Source organism: Mustela nigripes, chromosome 15 (assembly GCF_022355385.1).
Source record: "Mustela nigripes isolate SB6536 chromosome 15, MUSNIG.SB6536, whole genome shotgun sequence".
Classification (NCBI taxonomy): Eukaryota; Metazoa; Chordata; class Mammalia; order Carnivora; family Mustelidae; genus Mustela; species Mustela nigripes.
In genome coordinates, this window is record NC_081571.1 from 8430586 (window position 1) to 8450458 (window position 19873).

The following is a 19873-nucleotide window of genomic DNA, read 5'->3' on the forward strand; positions in this document are numbered from 1 at the left end:
ATGACTGGGCATTATCTTAACAGACTTTCTTCCCTTGAAGGTGGAGGGTGGGCGGGTGTATGTGATTTCCCTGCAACAGCTCCCATCTCCCAACTGTTCCCGTTCCATAGTGCTCCCTCGCAAAGATGCTCCGCATTGGTTCACCTTCTGTTTTTGAGTCCTGGTCTTTAACAGGGTCTTCACATCTGTTCACGCTGAAACGACTGATAAGCTTTTCGGAACAAGGAAAACTGCCCTGTATTGCTAAGCCCGGAGCCTTTTTGCTTCTTGAGTTTTTCTTTTCCCGTCTCACACCCGTGTCCAGCTAACCGACTTCCTTCAACTGTATCCTTTCCAACCAGGAGTCTGTGTGCAGTCTCAACTTTAGGGAGACCCTAGATCAGTCGCTTATTTGAACATTTGTCAGGTATTCTTCATTTAACCAGAAAAAGGGCGCAGGCAGCTATTCCTACAGTTCAAGGGGTGTAATGGAACCAGGCTAATGGAACCAGGCTGAGGTTTCAGCTGTGGTCAAGAGGCCAGCTTGTTTTCTTACTCCCTCAGTTGTTTTACTCTGGGGGCCCACGAATATGGGCCCTAATGGTAAGTCTCTGCAAGAGAAGGGTGGAAAAGCTGTGCCCAGATATTTGTGTTGACCCTAAATTTCAGATGCACGGTTTGACTTGAAGAGCGTGAACTCCAGCATTATAAATCCCATTCCTGCTGTGACCGTGTATCTTTCCATGCTAAAAAGAGAACAAACTGCTCACCTGGGGCTCTGTGATCACAGGGGCCTGGGCCAAGGGACCTGCATATATCCACTTGGGGAAGGATTTAAAGCATCCCCTGGGTTCCCAGATCCTGCAGTGAAAAGCTTTAGAAATAGACCCGTGAACATCCCGTGAGCCTGGATCTTTGGTCTGAATGGCGGGGGTCCTCAACCAGATCCTCAGGCTTTCAGCAACAAGCTGTGTTCTTTGGGGGATGTGGGGTAATAGGAGGTTCATGGTCCAAGTGTGTTCCTCAAAACTTGGGATGCTTCCCAGGTTATGAAAGTAGAATCCTGGCCATACGCAGGGACAGTAAGAGTATTCCGTGATGTCCGAAGCCGCAGCCTCAGCCTCAAAGGGCTTCCAGAGATGACCCCAAAGGGAGCGACCGTCTCTACAGCTGTGTAAGTTTCATGTGTCATGTGCTTTTTGTCTTTCCCTTGTGATACAGGGCCAAGCACACCTGCAAAAAAACATTGCTGGAGGAGGTACAGGAGCTGGAGACGAAGTCCAGAGTGATGGGGAAGGCGATGCTTCGGGACAGTAATGGAAAGAGGTGGGCCAGCTTCGACCGAGTGTGTGGGGAGCACCAGTCCTCCCGGCCCTTCTCCCTACCTTTCCTTCCCGGCTTTCTGTTTCTCTTCTCGGTTTTCCATGTGAGCATGAACTGCTGTTTTAAGTGTTTTGGTTATTCTCTAAGAATACCATCATAGGGAGATTTAAATTACATTTTCTCTGTGGTCACATGAAATCTAGTCTGTCCCCAGGTAAAGCGGGGGGTTTTTATTGGGTCCGGGTAAAACAATGCACATGTAGAAAACAGAAATAGTAGCAATACTACCCTGACGTGGACAAGTTCTGTTTTAGTTATATTACCAAAGAGTATTTAAAAACTAGGCCTTTTGAAACCAGGGCCAGTTATTAGACTAGAGAATGAGTATTTACCATGAAGGTTTGTGTGCCAAATGACACCTGTTATTCATGTCAATCTTGTTATATATAGTTCATGGCAAGTATACATGGGCCTTTTTGTTTTCCTTTTCATGAATTATGGTTTTCTGCTTGGGTTGAGAAAACTATCATGTGAACATCCAGGCTAGTTCAGAGAGACAAATGTTATCATTCCCTTCCCTTATTTCTGGTAGAACCTCGGCCGCCTCCTCCCCGTCTCTAAGTTGGGTATGAGAAAAGCTTTTGATTAATCATTTTTGTTATGATGCTATTAGATTGCATTTAGTTAAAGCCCATATACTACCAAAGAAAGTCTACCTGCACCCAAGAACAGTTGAGCATCGCTGTCTTAAACACATGGCATGTCTGCAAGATTATGAGTACAGCTGTCCTGCAAATGCTTCGGAGGAAGTCTGTATGTACCTGCCAGGGAAACAAAAACCTACAAGTTGAACACTTTTAGAGACCCCTCCTGTGTGTCTTGTTTTATTCTGTTTATTCATACCATCTTTCAAAGTCATGAAGACAAAAAGCATTTCTTTATAAGAGAATCTGAATTTTGAGAAGTATTAGGAATATTGCTTTAAATTACTGCAGATGTTTTAGGAGAGGGGTAGTCGAGTCCGTAGCTGAAGTTGTGGTTTTTGTATTTGTTTATGGCATTTTTTAACAAGCGAGTCCATTAGCATCCGTTACATGGCAGCTGTGCTCGTCACTCTAAAAAATAATCTGTCAACAGGACAAAAACCACTGTCTTTAATAACCGAAAGCCATGAGTGTATGAGGACAGCGGCAAGGCCTTAAGCAGGTCTGTACAGAACCATTACACCAGGCAGCCCACGGCCAAGGCCAGCGCTCTCCATTAGATACTTTAGGCATAGTGCTTAGCACCTACTAGATTTTCAAGGACTTAGAAAATTCTTGACCCCCCCCCCCAAATGTTCATAAGCTCTAAAAATAGGGAGAAACCTCTGCAAATTGAAATTCATAAAGGCTTAAAACTCTACAAAATGCAGATCAATTTTAGTAACCACTTAGGTTTATTAAGTACACAATTTTGACTTCTTTGAAAACCACTCCCAGGGCCTCTTAGATCTCAAGAATGCTCACTCACACACAGTAGCTGCTGAGAGATCTTGGGTAATTTCTAAGTCAAAGGAGAATTTCAAAGCCAAATTCTAAAACTTTTATGCGACGTTGGACAGGAAAACCTTGCGCCTCACATGGCATAGGAAGGCGCTTTGCCATGTTTGATCTAATATGGGTCAGGGTCTGATTCTGGCCCCGCAAGCTTATAAGGCTGGACATGGAGTGGGGAGCAGGGAGGTATTGAGAGGAGGCAGCAAACTGGGAGGCCATCTGGCTTGAGAGGTGAAGGTCTTCGCATGGGGGACGGGATGGAAAACAGGGCTTGGAGGAGGTGAGCAGACGGAAGTGATGAGTGCGTATTTCCGTCAGAGGGAGCAGCCTGTGGGTGGGGGGGTGCCCGGTGGGATTGTGTGCCCTGGTGCAATTCACCCCAAGGGATCTGGAGCCCGTGTTTCAGTTCTGGCTCAGCTGCTTAGCCATGTGACCTTGGACAAGCTATTTCCTACAGTGGGATGGTCTCTTCATCCGCAGCAGAAGAGTAGTATGTGGGGGAAGTGAGGCCGGGGCTCATGAAACAATGCGCAGAGCGCAACATATTGCCTGACCCGTGGCTGGAATGCAGAGTGTCAGCTGCTAGCCTTCACTTTGGTGGGGGGGGGGGGGGGGGGGGGGGTGGTGTATGAGCCCTCCTCACTGTTAATAAAAAGAATGGAATTTTTAAAGCTCACATATCCTGTTCACAACTCACTTTTCAATGTTTCAGTGAATTTCGGAAGATAATTACAGCTTAAGTGTGGTCTCTTACTGTCTGCATTTTAAAATCTGTTTTCTGATCGCTTTGTCAATTTTGCAACCTTGTAGTTGTACCCAGGGCTCATGAAACGTGAGTGTGCCCCGCCCCCACCTCCTGACTGGGGCTCCTCTAGTCCCAGTGTCCTGCCTCACTTGTGTGATCGCTGCCTCCCATCAGCTTCGGAGGGCCCAGCCACCACCACCACCACCACGGTTTGTTTTTTTCTCCCTCCTAATTGCTCCCAGATTTTCTGGGTGGTCCTTTGCAAACTAGATAGTGGGACCGGCTCCTCTGATTTTGTCCTGCTTGGCCTCACAACTGTTCGTTTATCACCTTTGTTTGCTTCTTTCACACCTGCCTGGATTCCTGGGCGGCTCTGGTACCTGGAGGGGTGGGGGAGGGGTGGGGGAGGGTAAGCCCAGGGCCTGGGGTGGGCGGGGAGGTTCCTTCAGCTCCCTTCCTCCTTTTAATGATTTAGAGACACCCTCTTGGAGCGAGCCTGAGTACTTCTCTCTCTCCTCACACGTCCCATTCCTTAATCCCACGGCCGTCTAATATTTCAGTAGGCTCGTGCGTCTCTCTGTTGCTTTTAGACTGGTGCATAGTAAACACTCTGTAAATATTTGTTGGCTGACTGGCACTGCAAAAGCCCAGTGAGCTGGTGAGGAAGAGAGGAAGGTGAGCCCGCATTCTCTGTGCAGGGCAGCTGGAGCCCGTGGCGTAGGCCCACGTTAAGAGTAGCCATGGAGCGCTGCTGAGAGGCCAGCGGCCACTCGGCCTGTCATGAGGGGACCACTTACTTCACAGCTTCAGAACAGAGCTAACAGGATCACAGATGGACAGATGCGTGGGACATTAGCATTGCCTCCCCATACAGAGATGAGTAAGGCTGGGAGCTGGTCCTCCCACCGACCCTGCCTTCCAGGGCCTCTGCTCGCCAGGTGTCCTCGACATCCCTAACCACCGGACAGCTATGCAGCTCAATGCTGAAAGCTTTCCTTAAGGCCCCTTCAGTACACTCTGCCAAGTCATAAAACCTAGGTCCAAGTCACCGGCAAATATTAGAGCAGTTTTTCTCAGGAATGTACTCATAAGAATATAGAACAAAAATTTTTATGCATTAATCTTAAAAAAAAAAAAAAAAGGCCCTTTCATGCCAAATTTGCAATTACAATTTTGACGGTAGCTAGGAATTCTAAGTGTTCCCCTATGCCCTTTATCCATGCAATAAAATACTTCAACTTACCATTTTATTGATCTTGTCAAAGCCCCAAACTCTTCTATTATTTTGATAAACATGAAAATTTCATTAGCACACTCCTGCACTTTTGCATTAGTAAATTTTGTCTTCCAAAATGAACATGTGTCATTTATGCACAATTAAGCCTGTACTCATGACTTAGAGAATAAAAGCTGATAAGGAGAAAAAATGAGATCTATGGGCGCCTGGGTGGCTCAGTGGGTTAAGCCGCTGCCTTCGGCTCAGGTCATGATCTCAGGGTCCTGGGATCGAGTCCCGCATCGGGCTCTCTGCTCAGCAGGGAGCCTGCTTCCTCCTCTCTCTCTCTCTCTCTGCCTGCCTCTCTGCCTACTTGTGATCTCTCTCTGTCAAATAAATAAATAAAATCTTTAAAAAAAAACAAAAAAAAATGAGATCTATGACTGAGATATCGAGAAAGGACAGGGAAAAAAGAAAATGCTTCAGGTGGAAAATAGAAATATTTTCATTTTGTCTTTTATTTTGTTTTTTTCCTGATGAAACCTTTTTCTTGGTGTATTGTCTGTGTACCTCACAAACACTAGACACTTGTTAATATTTGTATTGTTCAGAATACCTTTCCCCAAGCCATCTTCCCCAAAAAACTTGACCAAGAGATATCCCTCCTGTCCTGTGTGTAGAATAGAATCTATCATGCATGTCAGTACCTTGCACATGTCTCAAAAAATGAGCTAAGGAAAGAATTCTTTCTTTCAATGTTTTGGTAGTATTTTCTCCCTCTCCTTCTTTATTCCTAAAGTGTAACTCATGTGACTGTATTGTTCCTCTGGTGGAAGAAAATCTACTGGTGGCCACTTACCTTTATAAATATAATTTTTTTAAATGTCCAGGATGTCATGTAAGGTTGACAAACTAAATTTTCCCCCTTTAAATTGTTTTTCTTCCTCAGGGCAAAGTAGAGGATATTTGGGTATTCTGGGTATGACAGCAGTCAGGAAGCAAGGTGAATATATTTGATGAAAACATTGCGTTTTCTAGTTCTACTTAATCCAAATAAACCACAAGAAGACCCTTGTTTTGTTTTAGAACTTCTTTCTGTTCACCACAGTTGTTGGAGTGGACGGGGGAGGGTAGGTCCCGGCTGATTTTTCTCCAGTTTCAAGGTCAAGGAGTTCTGGTTGCTACCCTTGGCTTTCACCAGCAAGGCAGTGGGATTCTCTTTCACTTAAGTGCCTCCCCGGAGTATGGTTTACTCTGTGCCCTGAGTAAAGGTAGCCGGGTGACTGGTCTTTGCCTTATAGTGAGTGATCACTGAATCTCTTACTTGGTTTTATGTCCTCATGAATGTTGATACATGGGCTCTGTGACCCCAGGGCCCAGCCGGCACACACAGGGTAATCTAGACAGCCTGTCTGCCTCTTGGGGATTCAGGAGGGAAACTTGATTCACTCCCGTGTCTGGGTGCCACAGCCTGGGCTCACGCAGCGCCTGTGTCATCAAGGCTACCGCTGTGCAGATAGGCGGGGCACGGGTCCAAGCCAGCCATCTGGGAATCCTAATGGAGTGTTATCAGGGGAAAAATAGAAGCCAGAGCCTGAAACATATCAGCACCATTTTCAAACACACCAAAGATCATTCCTCCATTCCAGGCGGCACTCACCTGGTGCTCTTTTAAAAACCAATTAAATTTTTTTAAAAAAATTCCCCAGTACATTTTGAGGTGAGTAGCCACTATGCTTTGAGCTTTAAACAGAGATCCTTTGATCTTTAAAATAATGTTTAGGGATGCCTGGGTGGCTCAGTTGGTTAAGCATTTGCCTTCGGCTTAGGTCATGATCCCAAGGTCCTGGGATGGAGCCCTGAATCAGGCTCCCCACTCAGCAAGGAGCCTGCTTCTCCCTCTGCTCACTGTTCCCCTCCTTGTAAGCTCTCTTGCTCACGTTCTCCCTCTCTCTCTGACAAATAAGTAGATAAAATGTTAAAAATAAATAAAATAATATAACGTTTAAAAACTTTTTGGTGTTGTCACACCTCCCGGGTCAAAACTGTTTAATTGCTGAGTCAAAGATAAATGCAAGCAACCCTCAAAGTAGGAGATACACCAGCTTGATGATATCTTATTTCCCCAATGTAGACTTTGTATCAGTTCAGAAAGAATAGTTTTTCCTTCTAGTGTGGACTGTTGTCAGCTCGTGTCTCTCTGTCTTCCCTTTGTTTCCCCTTTCCACCCTTCTTCTCCCTAAAGTATCTATTAGTTTTTTATTAGCTAAAATGATAGGAAATTATGGCATCATTTTAGCAAACTTCTCCAGGCCAGGTGGCAAATGTCTGCTTCCAACACCTGGTTAAGATCTATTTCACTTCCAGCTGCATTTTTTCCATCACTGTGTCATGAAGCGGAGGAAAGAGCACAGGGCGTTGAGACAGACAGACCTGAGCAGGGCTCTCTGAGCCCCGCCACTCACTCAGCTGTGTGACCTTCGTTGGGTTATTACCTTCTCTGAACTTCAGCTTTCTCATCATCAAGTGACTTGGAGTTTTAAGGGAAAGTGTACATATTAAATCTGTAGCAGATGGAGACGTTCGGGCAGTAGTAACCCCCCTGTTGTCCCATAACATGGAAGCTGAATACCAAGTTTCAGCTTCTAACACATGTGGGTTTTCCCCAGTGCCCTTAGAGCATACATACAGCACACACACTGGGTCACCTCATCAGGGTATGCCCCCCTTGCCTGGGGCAAAGAGCATGGATCCAGCCCAGTCCCAGGCAAACCAGAGCAGCTTGAAGAAGCCACAGTGAATGTGGGGTCAGGAGCATGGGGGAGAGTTCGCAATCCTGACAGTTGCCCAAGTCAGCCTTGGATTCCAGCATTCACGAAGTCCACCTTGCAAAGAAAAGCATGTTCCCAGCCAGCTGTGTCCCACACCCAGACTGTCTGTACGCAGCACACCTCGGGCCGAGCTGGCCATCTTCTCTCGAGGCCCAGGCCTTCCTTTGGAGTTTCCCACCCACGCCCCCCCACCAATCAGTGACAAGTTGCCACAGTACCTCAGACACCTTTTCTGCATCATCCTGTCCCCTTTCTGCTGCCATGTACAGCAGGGGGCCAGGACGCTGAAACAGGCCATCTTTGCAGCCCCCGACCGGCACCGTTCCTGGGGTCCGTGGCTTCTTTGCCCTGCTGTCCCCCTGACTGGCCCCCTGCTGTGGTGCCTCGCTCCACCCTCCACACGGCCGAGCCTGTTTCCAAAGCACGACCCTACTCCTGCCACTTCCTGGCCTAGAACCTTTCCTGTTAGCGGCCCAACTGAGTGCAGACTGGGGCCACACAGACATGTCCTCCTCCTCTCCCTCTACTGGCCTCCCGCCTCCCCTTGCCCTCCCAAGCTGCCCCTCCCCAAGCTTGGTCATGCTTTTCTGGTGCTCCCTCTTGGCCCTTCTCTGTTGGCTGGTTTTAGACGACAGTGTCCGTACTGGGTCGTGCTCTGGGTGCTCAGGAACAAATGAGGCAGACCCTTGTGCTGGGGGGACCTGCAGTCCTGAGGACATACGCTTCCACCTCCAGACCCCTCTCCGACGGGACTGAGTTGTCTGACTTCTCACCACTAGGATAATGTCTCCCTGGCCTGTCTTTATTCATTTTGAAAGTTTTTTCAGTTATTCAGATATCCAACATACACAACAGTAGGGCATCTAATACAAAGAACGGTATCCTCGGGGCGCAGATTTTGCCACAACCGCGTCATCTAGCTCTCGTTCGGCCCTGTTTGGGTTTCGCTGACGCTTACAAAGCAAATCCTCAGCCTCACATCTCACCCTCACATACTTCAGGATATTGCTCTAAATCTCACATCCTACATTTTAACATGGATTATCTGTTAATATATATTATGCTACTACATATAGACACTGTAACTGCAGTGCCTATTATCACATCTAAAAAATTAAGAACAATTCCTTGGTATCCGTTGACACCCAGTCTGTAAACAGATTTTCTGGGTTCTCCCAAGCCTCTCTTGTTAGGGATTTATTAGGTCTGTGTGAGGATCGAGGCAAGGGCCACATGTAACCTTTGGTCGCTGTGTTTTTAAATTTCTTTTAATCCCAAGGTGGACCCCCCTCTTCCTTGTTTTTAATGCCATGGGCTTAACAGGAGTTATGCCCATTTTCTTTTTCTCACAATGATTATCACCACATGTTGTGAATGAGTTTGCTCCTAGGCAGAAAAGGGGGCTCAGCCTCAAGGAGGTGGGCTCACCTCTCCCCCTAGCATCACACAAGCAAAATCAGAGGCCAGACCCTCATCCCTGACTCCAGGCTTCCTTCAACAAAGCCAGGGCATTGAGAGCTCCCCAAGTGCTTGCATTTCCAATTGCATCTCAGTTAGCCTGTGTGGAAAGCAGTGGAGCCTCCAGAAAGACCAGGAGGGGTAGTTTCCTAAAAGCAGGAATCTGATTGGAAGCTTCAGGAAAAGGTCAAAACCTGCCACTTTGATAACATTGATTGCAGAACTCCAAGGAAACTAGAAAATAATAGTTGAACATTGGTACCTTATCCACCCCTAAATGTAGAGAGAACCTGGAGACTACCCCCACCCCCCAGGAATACGGAAATCAGTCAGTCTGTCAACTTTGGGGCAAATACAAAGGAGTCCACGGAGGCGCTCAGCTGCTTTGATAGGACTCAGAAAAGAAAAGCCTTATTGGGGAAGATGATTTCCAGCCAGAAGCACCTTAATGGAGACTAGGATGGTCTATGAGAGAAACTAATTAAGTGGATTTAATCCCACGTAGAGAAGAACACAGCGCAGCGATGGTGGTAGAGACTACAGGGCGAGGTTCTGAGAACAGTGGGAGAGTCCACCGCACCCTCACGCAAGCCCAGGGAAACTTGCGCCTTGCTGACAAATACTCAGAACAGGTGAGGAAATGCATTAGTAGAACAAAGGGAGTAAACGGCGCAGGAAATTACAGAAAGGCTCACTGGATTACCCAAATGGGGATTTCTGGTGACTGTTTGCATCCTGGGCACAGGAAAGAGAGAGGATGAGGAAAATCAACTCCTAGGGAAGTAAAACACCTAATTAGCATTTACCTAATGCCTAAGCCTCCTGTGTCAACGGAGAATAATTGGGTCTCTGTTATTTTACGGATGGTAAATCCTGAGTGCCTTTGGGATTGTTGTTGTTGTTTAATAATTTAAGAAAACTTTTATAAATACCTTTTGTCCTATGTTACGAAGCAAGTAAAGGACTTCTTGTTTCCCCTTTGAGTGGCTCATTAGCTGTGCTCCACATCCCAGGAGCCGAGCCACTGGCCGTTGCTGTAATGAAAGGATTGCCGAATGTTTATTCAGTCTCTGGGAGAGGATGAAGAAACCGTGGTCTGACTCGCTTCGGGGAAGTGAGCTGATGGGCGTGGAGGCAGGTCAGTGTCAGGTCTTGGCGTGCTCGTAACATGTCCTTAGACTCTGTATCCAGGATGACCTAGGCCCATTTATTTTGCCCATCAGGGCTTAGGTTAGTTGAATGTCAGCTCTCTCTATTGGCTGACAGGCCCCTTTTCGAAAATTATTTTTACTTGAGAGGCTAATGCCAGTCACGAATGCTGATAGCTCGTCTCGTGCCTTGTAAAGCAGTATGAAATATTCTAATGCCCTCCCCCTTTTTGGGGGGAAGTCAGTTTTATTTAACCCATTTGAACAACAATAAAAACATGCAGAGGTAAGTTTTTCAATAATATTTTTTCACCGTGTAGGTCTTATCATTTGAATAGCGATATTTCACATTCCAAGCAGAGATTAGTTCTTCGGGAGGTTTTGAGAAGATCTTAGCTAATCGCCTTTCTACTTCATTATCAGTGAGTGTCTGCTTTTTAGTGTGACTCCCTTTTCCTCCCTGCCTCCAGCTGTGATGGTGAAGCATTCCAGCCAGCAGAAAAGGGATGGCCAGGAACATCCACTCTGAAATCCAGTTACAATTTAAACATAATCCAGGAACCCAGATTCCTCTGCTCATTTCTCAATGGGCCGTTCCTAAATCCTTAGGGAGGCTGAGGAAAGAAGGGTAGACCCCCTAGCACCCCAAAAGTACAGGTGCAAATTTGCTTCTGTAGTGCCTTTAAGAGAATTATGGAATCCCTTGGATGTATTAGACTCTGAGGTGAAAAGAACTTGAGAGGCAGTGCTGGACCTTTTTGTTTATTTTGGGTGTGTTTTTGTACATAGCGCTGATAAGAGCACACACACCCAGGTGCCAGGGGTGGGTTTGTGGCAAGGGGCAGTGGTTGCCATCTCTGTGCCTGGCACTTGGAAAGCCAGTTACGGGCCATTTGGCTACAGGTGAATAGGACATCATTGACCTTGTAGTCGAGAACTCAGAGAATTTGTAAAAACTATCACTCAGAGATGATCGTTGTGGCAGGAATTGCTGCATTTAGCATGGATTTGTTGAACTTTGGGAGAAATCTCTCTATTAATAAGAGCAGAAGAAGAAAATGAATGTGTCTCTCAAGTGCACAAAAGAGGAAATTCATCCACAGGCCAGGACACAGGAATGACTACTTATCTTACAGTGTTGGTGGTTTAGCCATTCAGTGAGTTGCAATTACGTCTTCCCTTTCTAACAAGGCAGTGATAATGTGGTTATTCAGTGTTTATTCTCTTGCCCTAGCAATTAGGATTGGCTCAAGGCACCTCAGGAGGTGGTAATTGGGAATTCACACTTGCTAATGAGTAAACATGTTGGCTTCATAGCAAATAGAATCAGTGTTTGGCTTAATACGGACAAGTCAGTTACTCATCATGCAACAGATATTTACTGAAAACCGAGGAGGTGCCAGGCCAGGGTGTGGCATGGGATGAAAAAGATGGGTCCCCGCCGTGTTCGAGCTCACATACCAGTGAAGGCAACAGCGAACAAACCAGCAAGTAAACAAGAGAATCAGTGATGACCACTATGAGGAACATGGAACAGAGGTTTGTCGTAGAGGAATGAATGGGTTTGTGTGTCAGGAAAGCCTCTCAGGACAACACTTAGAGACCTAAGTAAAACACACAGCCAACCCAACAAAGATCTGGGGAGGATGCATCACAGACAGCAGGAAGAGTTGGTGATCAGGCTGATGATGCTTACAAAGTACGGGGCTAAGTCACCCAAGGGGCCAGGTAAGGATACAGGGTCAGGATTTCAGCCACCAGGAGCCATGGAAAGTGCTTAAGCAAGAGAGATGCATGACCCAATGCTGTAAAATACGTGATTGCCATGCTATTCGAAAGCCATAGACTCCCATTCTTCAAACGTTAGGTTAAATATATATATATGTATATATACATATATATATACATACTTTTTTCATATATATATGAAAATACAAAAAAGTAAAAAAGAACTTTTTTTAGTATCAATTCATTACAGCAGTTAAAATTAACACATTTGTTTTAAAGTCAATTAGTTTAACAGTGAGATGATTTTTCAGAATGATAGAAATTTGAAGTAAGTCTTATGGAGGACAGATGTCTTATCCAAATTTTTTCTATTTTCTTTTGGCCGCATTGAGAAAAGCCCTGATGTACAAAGATCAGTTGCCATATTAATAGTGTTTCGTTGGGGCACCTGAGTGGCTCAGTGGGTTAAGTTCTGGTTATGATCCTGGGATTCTGGGATGGAGCCCTGCATCGGGCTCCCTGCTCAGCAGGAATTCTGCTTCTCCCTCCTCCTCCCTCTGCCCATCTCCTCTACTTGTGCTCTCTCACTTTCTTTCTCTCTCAAATAAATAATAAAATTAAAAAAAAATAATGTTACATGGTTCACCTCATAATCTTAGTCTATTTTCTTTGGTTCTTATGTTTAATAATATATTTGCTTACTATGTAAAACAATATAAATAATAATATATAAGTATGTATTACTCAATAATTGAGTAATCATTATTAAATAGAAATAGAAATAATACAGAAATAATTTATATCAATAATATAAATTTGCCTACATTTCTTATAAATGACTCAAGTCATATGAAGAAGCAGCCAACAGTTTACATCAGCACTAAAATTCTCTAAAATAGCCTCACAGATATTAATTGTTCTCTTGTTACATAACTGACTTATGCAGACATGAATACGGCCAAGCAATGTACTTGAAACAGAATAGACTAATTGCCAGTATTATTTTGCATATAATGGACATAAAATGCTTTTTTAAGAGTAACAATATATAATTACAACCTTTCTAGTAAGTGACCTATTTATATAGTTGAATATAAAAAAATTTAATTTTAAATTTTTATAGAAGGAGGTTAACTTGAAAACATTAGTGGCTTTTAATATATTAAGGTTTGCTGTGCATTACATAAAATATTTAAAGGTTTTTGTCTTAAATGTTTTTAAAAATATATCATGTATAGAGAATGCAACTTAAAAACTAGTGGTTGAGGGGTACCTGGGTGTCTCAGTCATTTAAGTGTCTTACTCTTGATTTCGGCTTAGGTCATGAACTCAGGGTCCTGAGTTCTAACCACATGGTGGTCAGCGGGGAGTCTGCTTGTCCCTCTCCCTCTGCTGCTCCCCTCACACACTCACTCTCTCTCAAATAAATAAATAATTAAAATCTATAAAAACTAGTGATTGAAAAATAGTAAACAGTGCTGTAACTTTGAAAGCATATATTACCCCTGTATTTCAATTTAATCACAATATCCAGAAGCATACATTCATCAAAAAATTTGAAGACTTTGGTAAGAATATACACTTTAGAGAAAGTAAAACACGTGTAGTTATTTTAATGTCACTTACACATATAGTTTAGGGAATATAAATTTAGGGATTAACTTAATTTTTGGCATTTAAATTAAAAAAGTATAACAGTGTAACTTTTATATGCCCTCTCTGAATTTATGGATAAATATCATTTTCCATCACTGGTGGAATAAAGAATTTCCAATTCTGCCCTAGAGTTTTTTTTTTTTTCTGGTTCATCACAAATAGTCAAGATTTCAGATGGAAAAATTTTTAGCTATTCCATGTATTTCTAGAATGATAGTTGTTTTGTTTATTAAAGCACTGGTATGTCACCAAGACCTTTTATCGTCCTGGCTATATCCTACCTGTTCAGAAAGCATTTGCTTTTCTAAAAAAAAGCTAAGGACAGGAACTTGCTGATAGTGCTTTTGTCATTTGCAACTTGGGGATCATTGTCCATGCTGTCATCTTTCTGCCATGCTCGCATATCTATTGAAAATTGAAGAAATATCCAAGTTGCCACAGGCTAGAGACAAAACCATTTCCACGCCCTCCATTCAGGCAGAGTCTTGCACTGGCTGCAGAAGACACAGGCATTCAGGGAGAGCAAGGAGGCATGGGCTGGTAGCGTCCATGTTGCCGGTTGTATTCTTTGACCAGGCGTCTACAGATACTCTGTGTGCTGGAGCACTGGAGACGCTGTGACTTTCAGAGTAGGAGCCCAGGGAGCTTCTTGTTGGATAACCCAGAGAAAGGCTGCAGCCACGTGTCTCCTCAGCATTCTGACCTCTGCTGCTTTATATGTGCAAACCGTGCCATCCTAGGTGGACTGGCTGAAGACCGCTTCGCTGCTGTTCCTCAGAGTTTCTCCCTTTAGTTTCTTCAGTATGGAGAAATGGAAATACACTTGCGGCCTCAAAAACAAGGGAGTTGCATTTGTGCTGTTTTGTGGGGACTGTCTCTGGGAAAAGTGCACTGTCTGATTCCAGATAAAGAGTTTCCATGAGGATCTTTGGGGATTTCTTCCATTAGGCCCAGCAGACGTTCTCATTTATGTACTTTAGATGCTCGGTTCTTATTGTTCCTTTAGGCGACTTTTTCTTCTTCCTTTTTATGTAGTATTCTCAAAGAACATAACCACATCATTCCATGAAGTTTACTTCATTGTTCTGTCACTGCTGGATTCCTTGCATTAATTTCTTTCTTGAGCACAGAAGCTTATACTTAAACCATGCATAGATTTCATGTTTTCTGACTTTTGTTCTTTTATAGCTCTGTTGGAACATGTCCAACTTATGACATCATTAGAAATGTTGCACAGGCTCTGAGATGCACCTTCTGTTTACCCATCTTGATTTTCTGTGCTGCTGTTCATGTTAGTGTCCATAACAAATATTTTCACCTTTCTAACAACTGATATGTGTGTATATAATGTGTGTGTGTGTGTGTGTACACATTTCTCATCAGCTTCTACCACTTACAAGAACAAAAGAATATCTGCCATTTACAAGAACAACAACAAAAAAAATGAAATCATAACAAAAGAAAAACCTGATCATTGAATTTATAGTGAAGTTTATCATTTGTTCTCCCAAACCTGTGTCCACCCATCTGTGAACAGGACAGGACACCATGCTCCTTTCTTTTTTTGAGTCTTCTTCTTTATGTTTTGATTTTTAAAGATTTATTTTAGTGAGAGAGACTTATTTTGATTTTGAGAGAGTGCGCACATGCGTGCTTGCAAGTGGCGGGAGGGGCACAGAGGGAGAGAGAGAGAATCTTCAAGCAGACTCCCGCTGGGCACAGAGCCTGACTCAGGGCTTGATCCCAGGACCCATTAGATCATGATCTGAGCTGAAACCAAGAGTCATACACTTAACTGACTGAGCCACCCAAGTGCCCTCTTTTTGTTTCTGTAGACCATCACCCATTTACATCCAAACTCTACAAACATTTTGTACTAAACCCCTGCTGACAAGTAGTTTCATGACTTTTTTAAAATGTCTGTGAGTAGGCATATCCTGTTGTTGAAGGTCACATTATAAAAGTATATCTCTCTGACAGAACCTTGGTTCATTCTCTTCCTAAGCTTCAGGGATCAGCCTGGATAAAAGTGGAGTTTCTGAGAAGTTTCCACACATGGTTGCTCATACTTATTCACTCACTCAGAGATGCCAAAGTTGTCATCCTTTGTGCTGATGCTAATTCAGGCAAGAGCATGTACTGAGCCTTGCATTTTGCCAGAGATCGTGCTAGGTGATGAAGAAATAGGAGAAGAGTAAAGTGATGATGTCAGATGAGCAGATAAGGAGAATGGGAATACAGTGTGCAAAGTGCTTTAAGAGAATGATGGAGAGACTGTCAGGAGTGGAGAGCCCAGTGCAAATTAGAATTTGTTCACAGGGAGTAAAGCAGCGGAAGGGGATTCTGGCTGCAGAGAATAACTCTGCAGAGTTCTCATAACACAATGAAAAGTTTCAGTATGAGGGGCCGGGAGTCCATCATGGTGGTGAAAGGTTACGTTGGACAAGTAGGTAAGAACCAAATCATGTGACCCACGATGAGGTTGCCGTTTTATTCTCTGAGCCACAGGGAGCCATTAAAAGCCTCACTAATTAGAAGTAGCTATTGAATGAGATCTCATGAGTAGAGAATATTAAAAAGAGCCACTTGGCCTTTCTTCATCAATGTCTCTACAGTTTGTACAAAAATGAGGTAAAGCTGTGCCCAGAATTCCTCTGTCATATGGGGCTGTGTCAGGATGTGCATGTTCACTCCCCTGCTCTAGAACAACTTGGGTTACAAGAAGGCTCTCTTATAGTGGTTTCACACTCTTTTTGAGGAGAAGAGGAAACTTCTAGGTTGCTAACTGCCTGGCAGATAAGCACCAAACAAGCAAATATGCAATTTAGGGTAATGCCCACCCCCCAACCCCAGGCTGACATCCAGCCCCAGGGACTTCCTAGCCCTGCTGACACGGGAAATGCAATTTCTCAGACAACACCTAATGGGTAGCTGTTTATATAACATAGATGTTATTTGTCCTATAACATACCAGCTATAAATAACATATGCTGGTTACAAGAATGAAAAAGATGGTAAAACTTAGATTACTATTATGAATTATATCCAAAAACTGTACTTCAGCTAATAACCACAAGATGTATCTCAAGGCCACAAGGCCAAGAATGAGTAGCCAAGTCCCATCTTGTCCTCTCCATACTCTTTCAGGTTAACGCTACTCTCCTTGATGCTTTCCTGGGCATACACTCTGCGTTCCTCCAAGTCTGTCCTTGGACCAATGGCTTGTAATTGTTTTAGAACAAGAAATCTTCTATCTATAGAGGTTGCTTCCCATTGCAAATAAGACAGGCCCTAATTCAAACCACCCTTCAGGTCATGAGACATCCCAGCTTGTCCAATTTGAACCTCATGCTAGAGTCCAGTCATGGTGGTTGGTTGGGTCCCTGGCCAGGAATGACACCAGGACCCAGACTATTTCTGCATTTTCACTTTGCTTTAACACTTGATACAAAGTCTGATCTAGCCCTTGTCCTGATTCCCAGGGAGGTCACCCCACATCAACCTTGTTCACAACCGTTGGAAGGAGAGTTTGCCCCTGCCAAGCAAGCAGTTCAGGGGAAGGGGCCATGTTGTGCAAACCCTTACAATCGGGGAAGTGCTGTGGGGCTTAGTTTAGGTTTGGATTACCAGAGTCCATGCACATGGGATTGTTGGGGTAGCGGGGTGTCACTCTGGCGAGGCGTGCTCCTCAGCAGGGGAGGAAAGATGTGGATGTTGGTGGAAATAGTAACATGTCCACTTTAGACCTCTGATCATCTGATGAAAGCTATGCCCTGTCCCTCTACGTGTCCGTTTTGCATTCGATTTTTAGGGGATTCACTAACCTCTTGAAGACTGTTGTTCGTCTCAAAAAAATTGCGTCATTTCTAGAGCAGAGATGCATCTTTCTCTTAGACTGTAGTGTTGTCCTGTATGCTTTCTCCATTCTGGAAGCACACTATCTAACACTGGAGATAAACTGTGGTTTTAATTCACTATTTCACCATTTTCATGGATGACCCGGAGAGATGCCAAGTAAAACATACAAAAAATTAACTGCAAACATCCAATTCATTCTTTAAAAAAAAAAATCATAATCCAAAAGTTTTTTTCTACTGGGAAAGAGAAGGAAAACATGTTTTCCCTGTCCTGTGCCCCATGTAGTTTTATTTTCTACCACATCTTTCCTAACGCTATCCCTACATCGTTGCCATGAATCTTTCCACAGACTGCTAGGAACCAAGAGTAAGGTAATCTGGCCAGACCTGTCAGAGCAGCCACATACTGTGGGATCAGGGTGAGCCTTTTCAATGAGAAACTCTTCTCTAACCTGGAAAACATGAGCAAGCAAGGATGTGGACAATCATCTCATTTTGTACTTGGGGAAGAAATGGTTTGCCAGAAATGCCAGGCAATTTTAGCAGCTGTTCTACCTGGAAGAAGGCAAGGACCTGACCCCTGGAGAGCCCTTTCAACCTTGTCTATCCATGTGCCTATCAGTTTTCAGTAAATCCTGCTTTGAAAGTAATGAAAGAAGACCCTGGCAAAGTCTGTGTGGTGTTGCCTCCCTCCCCACGTTCACCCTGAAGAGGCTTCTTTGTAGAAGAAACTCAGGAGGATTCGATGGGTTGCCAAGACCATCCGTGGCCACCAGCCAAATTGGGGTGGGGGGGGGGGGGGGGGTGGTCACATTTCCCAGCTTTCTGCAGCCCAGGTCTGGTTCTCAATCTGGACAGCCTTCAAAGGACACCCGATAACTGAATGTTAATTTTCCTTTTCTGTTTACCTTAGCAGTCAACACACAAATTTTAAAAGGCAGCTGTGGTATGGTTCCTGCTTGTTGCACATAGAATTTTCCAGCAGGTGTGGCCTCCCTTGAACAATTATTGCACACTTGTTCTCTTGAAACTGCTGATTTAAAAACCCACTGTTTATAGTCACTTTCTGCTGAAGAATGTGGATTAATTTTTAAATTTTTTTTTAACTTTTGGATGAAGAAGACATTTTTCAAGAGACACATTCAGGTACTTAGCCCAGCTACTTGGCCACAGGAAACAGAATTGTGAGTCTCCATACAGGATTATGGAAAATGAGATTTTAGCTCCAACTCCAAAGCAGCTCAGCTAGTTAATGGGGCCCTGACTCAGATTAGTGCCTGAGGAGGGCCCAGCTGAAGCCCTTGCATGTCCAGCCCTAGCCAACTCAGGGTTGGGGGCTGAGTAGGGGGCTGTGTAGGCCAACTGTCCCTTGGTGTCCCATGTCTCAGATGTCCTTTCTGCTGTGAGAATGAAGACCCCGGACTCCAGCGCCTGCATGGGAAGCTGGGAAAAAACGTTGACCCCCCCAGTAAAGGGAATGGCAGCCACACACAGGTAGGAAGGCTAGGCCCCTGCTACATCTCGTTACAGCACGTGCACTGGCAAAGGGAAGGAAGCTCAGAGGCACACAGATGACTTTTTCCAGTGGCTTTGTCTGGCTCTACCTAGGACCTAAGTGATAATACCACACTGTTCCACGTGGGATGAGGTAAAAGGTCAGGAGAGAATACTTCCCAGTGTTGGTAGTGGAGTAGCCGGACTCCAGAGTACGCACGATCGTGAGTTCATTCACCCCTTTTTAACATCTTACTGACACACAGCCCCATCTTGTTCCAGAATGGACTTTAAACCCCTCAAAAACATGAATCAAGTGTTCTAGTTTAAAAGATAATTTGTTGAAGATTTCTAGCTCTCTCCAAGGGCTGGGCCAAACTTGGTGTGACTCACTCACGGTCTGAAGTCCTATCAGCAAAGACCCTCTGCCGAGATCTGCACATTTTCCGCCCTGTAATTCTCATAAAGAGAATTTATTGTATTCCCCACCAGTTGGGCCGTGCCATTTTCCCAGGGAGACCGTATGATGCAGCCACCTGCTTGTACTTTATGCTTTTCCTCTCTGTGAGACTCACTCGAGCCATCTGACTCTTGTGAATACTGGGAGAACACAGAGGTCAGGCTGTGCCAGGTACCTTGATCCCTCATTATCTTTAATTAGTGTTTAGGAGGTTAATCGGTACTGAAGCTTACCTTTCCTTACTTTGACAATTGAGTCGGGGGACCCTGGGGCCAACTCTGAATTGTTTGTTTGGATTCTTACTTGAATTTGTAAAGCCCAGTGTCAATTGTGGAGCCCCAGATGCTATGTGTATTGGAGGGGTCCTAGGAGAGGAGGAGCAAAGTATGGGACGGTTACTTTCACTGTAATTAATTTGCAGCTTCATGGGCCTACAAGAA

At 44.4% G+C, this 19873-nt stretch overlaps 1 protein-coding gene and 1 long non-coding RNA gene across 3 annotated transcripts in view; one reads left to right on the forward strand and one right to left on the reverse strand.

The window, feature by feature from the left end:
* LOC132002553 (uncharacterized) overlaps nt 1-10248 on the reverse strand; it is a 40986-nt gene extending 30738 nt beyond the window's left edge. The window contains exon 1 of the long non-coding RNA XR_009399943.1: nt 10023-10248. This is a non-coding gene — a long non-coding RNA (uncharacterized LOC132002553). The remainder of the gene's footprint in view (nt 1-10022) is intronic.
* The window catches only part of LOC132002552 (phospholipid-transporting ATPase IB), a 606778-nt gene that overhangs the window by 555993 nt on the left and 30912 nt on the right, over nt 1-19873 (forward strand). For both annotated transcript variants that reach the window (XM_059377600.1, XM_059377601.1), the window contains one exon: nt 1201-1305. In XM_059377600.1, the coding sequence (XP_059233583.1) occupies nt 1201-1305 (105 nt within the window). The remainder of the gene's footprint in view (nt 1-1200; nt 1306-19873) is intronic.